The 11144-nt window shown below is 61.8% G+C and overlaps 1 protein-coding gene across 1 annotated transcript; it reads left to right on the forward strand.

The window, feature by feature from the left end:
- On the forward strand, positions 1–8463 carry GATD3 (glutamine amidotransferase class 1 domain containing 3). The gene is made up of 7 exons (XM_068973165.1): positions 1–159; positions 358–410; positions 1636–1749; positions 2581–2700; positions 4703–4795; positions 7257–7413; positions 7944–8463. Exons 1-7 carry the CDS (start codon positions 1–3, stop codon positions 8070–8072), a joined length of 825 nt encoding a protein of 274 aa, XP_068829266.1. The 3' UTR covers positions 8073–8463.
- Positions 8464–11144: the final 2681 nt, after the last annotated feature.

Raw genomic sequence — 11144 nt, forward strand, 5'->3', positions numbered from 1 at the left:
ATGGCGGCGTTCAGGGCTCTGGCGGCGTCAAGGCTGGCGGTGACCGCCGGATTCGCGCCGCGTCCCGGCCTGTGGCCGCTGCCCTTCGGCGGACCGGCGCCCTCCTCGCGCGCGGCCCTCCACGCCTCCGCCCCGCGCCCCGGGCCCAGGGTTGCAGTGGTGAGCGGACGCTGTCACCTGGGGAGATGGGAACCTGGGGCCGTGGGGGCCGAGCGCCGAGGCCCGCCTTCTTCACCCACGCCCTCCCTCGGCTCCCCAGCCCTTCCCCGCCCCCGAAGTCTGTCTCTCCCCCCGTTGGAGGCGATCGGCTGTCCGGCGGACCCCTTGACTCTGGTGACCGGCCCTCTATCCCCGCAGGTGCTGTCTGGATGCGGGGTCTACGATGGAACCGAGCTCCACGAGGCCTCATCGTAAGCCCCCGGGCGGCTCACCCTCGGGAGGGCCGGTTCCCCTTTTCCTGAACCGTCTGGAGAAACCTTCCTGCTGGTTAGAAAGGCAGAGACCATGGTGGACGCGAAGGAAAACATTTGAAGTCATGCATATGAAATACAGGGAGGCACAAAATAAGCATTTTAGCGTCGCCTCTGATGTCACCCAGCAGTAAACACTCTCTGCCCTCCTGTTTCTCCACACACCTGTGTTACACACGTTGGAATCACCAGATCCTGTGTTTTGGAGATCGAGCTCTATCCCATGTTTACAGTGTGATTGTGAAGGGTGGTGCAATGACCTCACTGTAGACAGGTGTTACTGGTGTAGCCTGTCACTTATTACCAAGTAGTTTATATTTTGGCTTTTCATTTATTTGAGAAGTTACTGTGAGCAGGACTGAAGAGGCTGTGAGATTCAAAGCTCGTGGGACAGCAGAGTTAGGTAGTGGTTAGGGAACATCCCCCCCCCCACCCCCCGAGGACTCTGACACTGAACCCTCCCATTGCGGGTGGCCAGCGTCTGTTGGTGTTGGCTGGACAGGGAGTGGATTTCATGGGTCGAATGTACATGAGGTTTAAGGAGCAGAGACCAGAACCAGGGGTTTCCAGCCCTGCCAGGAGATGGCTGTGATCTCTCTTGGGGTCATGCTCTCATATCACCTCCTTCCCTGGAAGGGAGTGGTGACAGCCCTGCCAGGGATGGATCACATGCCAGTGTTTGGACTCGGGCTGGCACCAAGCAGCCCTGGGCAACGCTCCTATCATCGGCAGCTCCTGGAATGCCTACGTGTCTTCCTGCTTCCCACCCCCATGAGGGGAAGGTTGAGGGGACTAGACCCACCAGAAGCCCTCCTCAAACCCTCGAGGCCATTGTCAGCTGGCCTGCGGGAGGACAAGTGCCCAGAGGCCGCCTGGGAACCTAGACATCCAGACTATGACCGCAGCTGGTCACCCGTCCCCATACCCTGGTTTGTAGAAGGAGCTTGGGCGCTGACTGGTCTCCTCCAGATCAGTGACGGCGACTCACATGGAGGGCATTTGGGTTGTTAGCGAGCCAGCTATAACTGTTTTCAGAGCAAGGAGGCTTAACCTGTGTGAGGAGTGTGTGCCTGTCCGTCAGCTGAAACCCTGTGTTTATAAGCGTCTGTGGGCAGGAAAGGGTGGGCTGGGCACAGGTCAGTCTGGTCTGGTTCCCCCCATGCAGGATCCTGGTCCACCTGAGCCGCGGGGGGGCCGAGGTCCAGATCTTCGCCCCTGATGTCCCTCAGATGCACGTGATTGACCACATCAAGGGACAGCCTTCCGAGGGCGAGACCAGGTACGAGCCCTCTGCCTCATCCCTCAGTGTGGACGGGGCGGGCTGAAACTCCCCGAGAGCCCGCCCACAGTTGCTTCGTCTTAGCTGTGAGCCGAGCCCGTGTTCAGGTGGACTTCACAGCCGTGGTCCTGGGCTTGTCCCGGGCCTCAGGGTGCTCTCGCTTCCCACACTACAGGAACAAGAAGGCGGGTCTCCCCAGTGAGCTCTCATACCTGCCTTCTGACCGAAGGCGTGTGCGTTCCTTTGGCCTTGAACCTCATCCACCTGCCTGGGCCCCAGATATCTGTGAGCAACTCCCACCAGCATTTCTGTTCTGAGGGTGTGCAGCCCTGCCCTCAGATTCCGTCCTGCCTGGGCTATGGGGTGACAGCCCCTGGAGGCTGTTTCCTAGGGGCCCTCAGGCCAGGGTGCGGAAAGTGAGGGACGGGGTGGTGGGAAGGAAGCATGGTGCCCTGTCCGGGGACTGAGGGCCCCCAGTGAGGACCCTGGCCTGGGCTGCCCACAGGGCGGAGAGAAGTTCCCGCTGCGGCTGGTCCTTCAAAGTCGCCTCTTGACGCTCCACCCACAGTTCCGTCCCATCTGCTCTCTTCACTGAACGCCACCTGGTGGCCCTACCTTACGCTGGCATCTGAGTGACCAGGTGTGGTGGTTCTGAGCGCCGTTTGATAGGGTCCGGAGACTAAGTGTAGACCTGCTGGGGTCCCTGTCACTGTGCGGCCTGTGAGCTGGGAGGATGGGTCCTCTTGTGTCAGGGCAGCTCCACCCCGCCCCTGTCCGTGCTGAGGGATGGACTGTCTGCACTGACCCTTTGGGGCCTCTGCTCATCCCCAGGAACGTTCTGACTGAGTCGGCGAGGATCGCGCGAGGCAAGATCACCGACCTGGCCAAGCTCACTGCCGTCAACCATGACGCGGCCATCTTCCCTGGGGGCTTTGGGGCCGCCAAAAACCTGTATGTGTTGCTGCTTGGGCTCTCCTCCTTTTCCCCCGGGGCGTCAGGTGGGGACACGATGATGACAGGAGCAGCTGTTGGGGGACAGTGACGATGTAGCTGCCTCAGGACGGGACCCCGAAGGGAGGAGGCTCCCGGACCAGGCCATCCATCAGGCGTGGAGTTGGGGGGTCGCTCCCCGGAGCTGTTCCCCGCAGACACCCGCCCTCTTGTGGACCTTGCAGGGGGGCAACAGTCCTTCCTTCCCAGTGGGGCCATTTGGCCACGGTCCTGATGAGGCCAGGCGCCCTGTTCTTTCTGCCCTGTGGGAACCGGAGGGTAACTGGACCTCTAGCCGGGAGGCCGTCATGACCGCAGCCGTGACGTGTTTTGGCTTTCAGATCCTCTTTCTGTTCTCCGTTCCGTTAACTCTCTTCTCCACGTTTCATGGACGTCCCCTTACGCTGGCCTCGCGGGCCCAGCACATCCCTTCCGCCTTGCACAGGGCTGCTGCTCCCGTGGTGGAGGGGCTCGCTGCAGCTGGGGCTATGCCAGGAGGCACCAGACAGCCATGCCCACGGCTCTGGGGCTCCAGCACGGTGTGGTGTGCCCAACACCACCATTCTCCTCCGTTGAGCCATTCACTGGTGGTGGTTCTGCTGCAGCATGATGGCCTCCCAGCTGGCGCTCTGTCTGCCCGGGTGCCATGCCCCCGGGAGCAAGGGCAGAGGTGCTTCCATTCTGAGTCCATCCCTACCCCTGGCCCTTCACCTCCAGGCTCCCCTCTGCTCGCGGGCGTCCCCAGAGAGCCTCCTCTCTTACATTGCCAGCGGTTTCCACAGTCCTTCCCCGCACTCCTGCCACACCTTGTGCCCACTGCCTCTCTCACGGCCAGCCTTGGGCTGCTCTCCACTGTCTCCATGCCCCCGAGCCTCTTGGCGGGAGGCAGCAGGTCTCGTCTGTGTCAGCTGGGCTCGTCCCCCTGGCGGGACCAGGCTTCTGTCTCTGAAGGATGAGCTGGATTCACAGAGCCTGCCCCAGTCCCTAGACGTTGCCCAGTCTGAGGGCAGTGGCACCACTGTGTCGTTGTGTGTGTGGTGGGGAGGGGGTTGGGGTTGTATCTCTGGTGTGGCTCACGACCTGCCTCATGTGACTTAGCGGTCGTGAGGAAGCGGGGCCTTGGGTCAGCATCCTTGTCCGTGAGCTCACAGACCCCCAGGGAGCTCTCTCTCTGACCTTTCCAGAAGAAAGGCCAGCTTCTTCCCAGTGGTCTGTGCGATGCACATGGGGCAGCAGGCGAGCTCAGCGTGACCTGTTCCCTGTGGAACCCCAGTTCTTCCTGCACAGGACCCCAGGACCCCTCTCCAGTACCGTTGCCAACTCTGATTTCCGCGAGATTCACACACATGTCTTAAAAATCCAGTAAGATGGGAGCCTCTTGTTCTGCACTTTGTATTTTTCAGTTAAAGCTGCGACTTGTCCATTAACGGGCGGCCGCGCATGCAGATACCATCATGTAGTGACATGGGGCTAACGAGACTCCAGGAATCTTCATCACTTGTGAGGATTTAGCTGATGTGCGTGTGGTTAAAGTGTAAAGTCTGACCCGTTTTGAGGCTCTCACACAGCCTGAGAGCCTACCGGGGCAGAGGCCTTGACTGAGGGAGCCAAGAAGGGGCTCGTGGCAGAGAGTGCTGTGGTGTCGCTGGGTCTGAGCCCACCCAATGGAGGGGGACCATCCAGACCCTCGGTGCTCTTGTCTTGTGAAGAAGACGGGTCTTGTTTGACTTGACTCTCATCCCTGTTAGTGATACACAGGCTCCGTCATGGGTTTCAGGCCAGCGGCGCTTCCTGCTGCTCCAGGGCTGACCGAGTAGACAGCTGAGCGCCCACATGTGTTTGCACACGTGTCACTTCCTTCAGCTGCTGAGAAGCTGACGGAGCACTCGGGATCCAGGAGGGGGTGCTCCCCAGGCCGGCGGAGTGAAGCCCTGAGGTCTGAGGAGCCCTCTTCTCGTGGCAGGAGCACATTTGCCGTGGATGGGGGCACCTGCAAGGTCAACAGAGACGTAGAGCGCGTGCTGAAGGAGTTCCACCAGGCCGGAAAGCCCATTGGGTAGGTGCAGCTGGGAGGGGCGGCTGTAGCCCGGTGGTGGGAGGGCCATGGTGGATCCCGCAGCGTGGTCACGCCGGGTCCCCCAGCCAGGAGCTGGGCTTGGAGCTGTGTGGTTTTGGAAACTCTAGGCCCTTTCCTCACTGTAACTCAGGGGGTTTTGTGTGAGTTCACAAAGCCTTCCAGCTCTGAGAATTCTGAAGTTGTGTGGTTACATTAATGTTTCTGGGTGACATAACAGGGAGGGGAGAGGGTGAGTCTGTCCATGTCTAGAAGGTTCCCTGGTCCTGCTCTGGCCCTAGCCTTTGCCAGGCCTCTACTCGCTCCCGGCTCAGGCAGCCCCTAGGCTAGCTGGCCTGTCCTTCCTGGAGCCACAGCCGCGTAAGCACAATGCTGGCCCCTGTGACACAGCTGAGCTTCCCTGGGGACAAGATCCTGTGGCGGTCGCACACTGGGCCCACACTCAGGGCACAGCCACTCCTCACTGCCCGGTCCTTGGTCCTTGGTCCTGGTCCCAACAGACTGGCTGTAACTCACACCAGGAGGCTCTCAAGGACAAGAAATGGCCGCGTCATCATCAGACCTGCTCGTCAGGCTGTCCTGTCCACGAGCACCCCCGGGGGCTCCTCAGTCCTGCTTTACTGAGATGGCAGTGCTGGAGCACATGGTTCTCGTGCTCTGGGGTCATCCCTGACTGGGGAAGTCCTCCCAGGAGCACAGTGGCGCACAGACGCATTGAAAGCAAAACTTGCCAGGCCTCCATCGCACAGCTGCTTGCTTTCTCTCGGCCAACTGGAGAAGGAGGTGTAGAGCGCTAAGGCTGGAGAGGACAGCCTACCACGGGTTCAACGTCCAGGACACACATCCCGCAGCAGCCATAGCCCCAGAGGGCATGTGCCCGTACAACATCTCCATCCCATGCTCCGACTGCCCGTGGGAGGCAGTTCCGAGCAATTGCAGAGCCCAGCTGATCAGCCGTGGTGCCTCGCTGAGGCAGGGCTTGTGTGTGTGGATAAGCGCCTCGCGCTCTTCCTCTAAGAGTTCGTCGGCATGATGAACAGGGTGGGTGCCCAGCAGATTGACCACCTCCCGGTGGGCGCTCCTCCGCCTCCCAGCGGACACTCCTCCAGTGAGCGGACGCCTCAGCCGAGCTGCATGGGAGCCGGGGGAAGGGCGCAGAGCGGGGACATGGCCCTATGGTGGCTGTCAGGTCACTCTGGGCAGCTCTGTTCAGTGCCTCCTGCACCAGCTCACCTGTTTCTTTATACAAGTGGCAGTGTCATTCGACCACAAGCAAAACGCCCTTTCTAGGTCAGGGCTTCTCACATCCTCCTTCCAAGCTGCCCGCCCATCACTCCTCGGCCTGCTTGTCAGGATTACGGACGGCGTAGGGGAGCAGCAGGCTTTGTGCCAGGCCTCTGCGTTCGTCCCCACACTGCAGGAGCCCCTGGCAGCCTGCACCTCTGGGCATCGCCTGCTGAGTTGGGTGCTTGTGGCCTGGCGACACGACAGGCCCCCAGGGCGCTGGTTCCGATGATGCTCACCTGGTCCAGGATTTATCTTGTCCCCAGATCCTGTGGTACCAATTAGTGTGAAGATTACATTCTTAGGACGTTTTATGACAGGGAGTGCACACTTGGTCTTAAGGTCAGCTCAGGACCAGATGAACAGGTGGGGGAGGTGGGGCGCAGCCCCTTGGCGTTTGGGCCCCAGGGGAGTGGGGCCGGCCAGGCCCGGAGCCGCTGTGGCGGGTGTCACATGTGCTGTCTTGGGGAGCAGGGCACTGGTGCAGCCCTGGCTCCCGTGGAACTCAAGTTTGCTGATCCAGGGGCTCAGGAGCTGCCGGTCAGAAGCCCCTCGATGAAGAGCAGGACCTCAGATCAGGCACCCACGTGGCAGGTGTCCCCATGAACCTGCTGGGCGCCTCTGGGGACAGTCTGCTGTGGGGAGCAGGGGTGGGCTCGGCCTGCTGCTAGGACAGGGCCCTCGCCTCCACTCGACAGGCCAGGCAAGGCTGCTGGTTGGACCACGTCCCCCAGCCCCCTGCTCTCCCTCCAGAGAAGGACGTCGGGTTGGAGCCAGTCAGTGCCGTCCAGCTTCTCTGTCGTGTGACAAACCGGCCAGAAGCCTTGGCCAGAGGCAGTGCTGCCATGCACGGTCCACTCCCTGGGACCCGGGACGCTGCCGGGCGCCTGTTGCACATGTGGCAGCCGGGACCTCAGCTGACTGCCCCCCGAGGCTCCCCAGCCTGGCGCCGGGCCCTGCACTGCCCCACGCTCCGCAGGTCAGTCAGGCAGGCAGCCCAGGGTCGGGGTCAGACTGTAGCCCTTGGAACCGGCAGAGCCCACAGCACAGAGGTCACACTCCTTTCTGAGGCTCACTGTGTTCCCCAGGTGGCCTCACTGTGCCCCCGGCCGGGTGGCCACGTGTGATCCTGAGCTGACCCCTTCTCGTCCCCTTTCAGCTTGTGCTGCATCGCTCCGGTGCTTGCGGCCAAAGTGCTCAGAGGCGTCGAGGTCACTGTGGGCCACGAGCAGGAGGAAGGCGGCAAGTGGCCGCACGCCGGGACCGCGGAGGTCATCAAAGCTCTGGGCGCCAAGCACTGTGTCATGGGCGTGACCATATCCTTCCAACAGCTGGGGCAGCGTGGGGACCCCCTCTGGCCACTCGGGGCTGCCCTGGGGCACTGCAGGGCGGGGGTGCCCAGGGCACCTGAGTGATGGGTGTGGCAGTGAGGATGATGCTTTCTCTGCCCAGTGGCTCTGTTCCCACGTCCCCACAGCGGTGCCCACTGATCTTAGCGCACCCCAGACTCGGGCTTCGTGGGTGGGCCAAGGAGACGGTTTTGGGCTCGTGGCGGGGGTGGGGGTGGTGGTGGCTGTGGCTGTGTGGTGTGGAGATGCCCTGCAGCTGGCCCCTCAGTGGCTTGCCACTGGGGTGCGGGTCAGGAAGCGGCGCTCTGTTTGTGGGGTCTCAGCAGCTTGCTGGCTGGTCTCGGGTCTTTGCTGAGGCAGCACAGTCAGTGCCAGAAGCCCCTTCCAAGTGCTGTTGTGGGGCAGGAGGGGGATGCACTCCTGGGGGTGCAGGGTGGCGCTGGACACCAGATCGTCCTGGTCCTGGCTGCGGGTGTTTTTCCATAACCTGTGTGCACGAGGCTCACGTGGACCAGAAGAACAAGGTGGTCACGACCCCGGCCTTCATGTGTGACACCGCTCTCCACCACATCCACGACGGCATCGGCGCCATGGTGCAGAAGGTGCTGGAGCTTGCTGGCCGCTGAGGCCTCGGCATAGGCCCGCCCAGCTCCCCGCACAGCCACCCTCCCGTTGGCTTGGGACCCTGCAGGGGCTGACTCTTGCTTAAACGTGTAGGCGTCGTCTTTGGAAGGAGGGCACTTCGCACACACTCCGGACGGGAGGCTGACGTGAGATATTCCCCCAGCAAGGAGGGAGGGGACGGCGGGGCCTGCGCTCTGAGGAGCGCTGGCTACTTGCTCTGCGGGCTCAGGCTTCAGCTCGAGTCGGCTCTTCAGCACAAGCAGCAGGTTGAGGTGACGCCAGGCTGAGGTCGGGCTCGCCTTGGCACCTTATGTAGTATTTGGAAGGCAACGTTCTTGAAGCTCACAAATCTCATAGTTAGGAGACCAAAATATCATCTCATCGGTAATTAAAGATTCTCTCACCTGGAGTAGACGTGTCCTAATTAGAATGACCTGAGGCTTTTCTAGAGCGGCAGGCCATCGGCTGGGCGGGTAAACTTGTGTCCGAGACAGACAAGGGCACCCCATCCAGGCCTCCTGAGCCCGCAAACAAGGGGCAGCCCATGTGAGCTCCTCACCTTGGGCTCAGGTCTGCTCATGTCAGGAAGGGAGGGTGGGCCCTGGGGGTCGGGCTCTGAGCAGGGGGTCAAGGGGACCAGGACGTGAGGGCGGAGCTGTGAAGTCTGAGTGGTGCTGACCGGCGCCCTCCTCTGAGCCAGGGCGGTGTCTGTCCCGGGACAGACAGGGCTCTGCGCGTCACAGCACAGCCCTGCCCGCCCGTCCTCAGGGACCTGCTGCTCAGTGCTGCCGCGTCCATGCCTGGTCCCGAGAAGGCTGCTGGACCCAGTCCACACTGAGCTGTGTCTGGGTGTTCTGGGCAGGGGCCTGGACAGGTCCCCCACACTGCCCCCTGCCCCACATCAGGTACAACGACGCCCTTCTAGTGGCTGTCTGGGTTCTTGGGTACCGTGGGTGGGGCAGGGGCCTGCGGAAGGCCCAGTAGAACCTGAGTCCACACCCACCCAGTTCCCTCAGCGTCCCGGTGTCTCGTGTCTGCTGTTCTTTCCTCCCCAAGAACTCGTTCTCTGGTGGCCTGTTGTCCTCCCACGAGGCTGGGTCCCCTGGGACACAAGCTCCTGGGCCCCCTTGGGGGCACCAACCTGGCTGGCCAGGACCATCCTGCCCCGGGCGGCTGCAGAGGGCTTGCAGAGCCTGCGGAGGTCAGGGAGCTGAGGGTGACAGCTCCTCCTAAGGAGCTTGTTCACAGACAAGTTCACTACAAATGTGTGTGTGCCCGTGAGTGCCTGCATGTGCAGGTGGCAGTGTGCAGAGTCACAGGTGTGCACCTCCCCTTGCTGCCTGCGTTTCTGTCCTTTTGTGGAAGAGCTTTCTCCCCTGGAAGGAAGTCGCGCTCTCCCGTGCTTCCACAGAAACCTGGGTCCGCTGTTACTCTGCCTCTGTGTTAGGTCAGTGGTTGGTCTGGAACCCTCTGCTCTGCATTCCATCCTTCTCTTCCAGAAATCCCGGGGCCATGCCTGCGGATCAGAGCATGGTGTGGCGGCCCAAGAACCATCACCATGAGGCCACCAGGGCCCCCGCTTGCTCGGGTTCATCCCACGACTGGAGGTGAGGCCTGTGGCCTGTGGGGCTTCGGTGTCCAAGGGGTGGGGCCCCTGGATTTCACCTCCTCTGCTGCCACCTGCCGTGAACTGGCCAGAGTGCAGGTGACCAGGGAGAGCAGGGAGAGCTCATGAGAAAGCCCCCCAAGGACGTTGGTGTGGTCACTTGGTATCATCACATGGTTCCCTGTTGTCTGCCCTGGACTCTTCCACACAAAGCACCTGGGTGTCAGGTCTAGGTGCCAGCCATCGCGCTGTCCTGCGGACTGTGCACCTGCCCGCTTAGCCCTGGTGCCAGCCCTAGGAGGGGTCCTCAGCTAGGGGCCCAGGTTAGGCAGCAGGACCAGCAAAGAACATGGCTCTGGAAACACATCTGAGATGTTCAGAAGCCCCGGAGGGACCAGCAGACCAGAGCCAGAGGGAGTCCAGGCACGAGTCCAGTTGACAAGGACTGAGTGCCTGCCTCATGCCAGGCAGTGTCCCCGGGCTGGGGTGCAAGGGGCAGGGACACAGGGGGCAAGAGGGCCATCAGGGAGGGGATGGTCACCATCTGAGCAGGGTCAACAGCAGAGCGAGCAGGTGGCTGTGTGTGAAGCGTGGTCCTGGCAGGAGTGGCATGCAGGTGCCCAGCAGGGGTCCTGGGGTCAAGGACAGCGTGGCACCGATGGTGGGAGGCACTGGTGCCTCAGGGCTCTGGGTCCCTGGAGGCTTCTTGACAGGAGGTGGCCACCAGGGGCGCTGCAGAGTCATCCTCAGGCCTGGTGCAGGCTCCAGGGTTGACCCAGCCCAGGTGGGCAGCCTCCCCAAGCTGCCGCCTCCTGCACCCAGGGGGCAGGGCTTTTCATTTCTCCCCAAGGCCCTCCTGGCCCCCGCTGTCCCTCCCTGTCCCCCTGTCTGGGCCCCTTCATGGACACCTCCTCACGACCTCTCCAGTCCCTTCCACCTGGAAAGCCTGCTTCTGGACTACCACCCCCTCGGCCCTCAGCTCCCTGCCCCACTGTCACCCTGCTGAGGGCTTGCCATGCTGTCTGGCTGAGGCGGTACCCCCTGGTTTGCTGCCTTGAACTCTTGGTTTGTGACGTGTGTGTGTGTGTGTGTGTGTGTGTGTGTGTGTGTGTGTGTGCCTGTGCACACGCAGGTGCACGTTCTCATCACTGACTTGTCACTGGTCCTATCCTTGAGGATTCAGAGCTCCGAAAGAGAGGATACTGGACTGCTCCTCGGTCTCCCCAGGACCAGGCTGTGAGTTTACTAGTGGGCACCGGAAGCTGCGTAGCTTGCCGGCCGGGCTGGGGCCTCAGCCTGCCCCAGGCGTGCCCTGTGGCCCTGCTGCTTGACAGACCTGCTTTTCCACAGCTTCCTCTTCCTGCAGGACTTCCTGTGATAACATGGTTCTCTGTCTTACACAGACTTTATTTTTTAGCGCAGTCTTACGTTTGCAGGAAGGTTGATGGGAAGGTACAGGGTTCCCACC

The sequence above is a fragment of the Capricornis sumatraensis genome, chromosome 1, assembly GCF_032405125.1.
Source record: "Capricornis sumatraensis isolate serow.1 chromosome 1, serow.2, whole genome shotgun sequence".
Taxonomy (NCBI): Eukaryota; Metazoa; Chordata; class Mammalia; order Artiodactyla; family Bovidae; genus Capricornis; species Capricornis sumatraensis.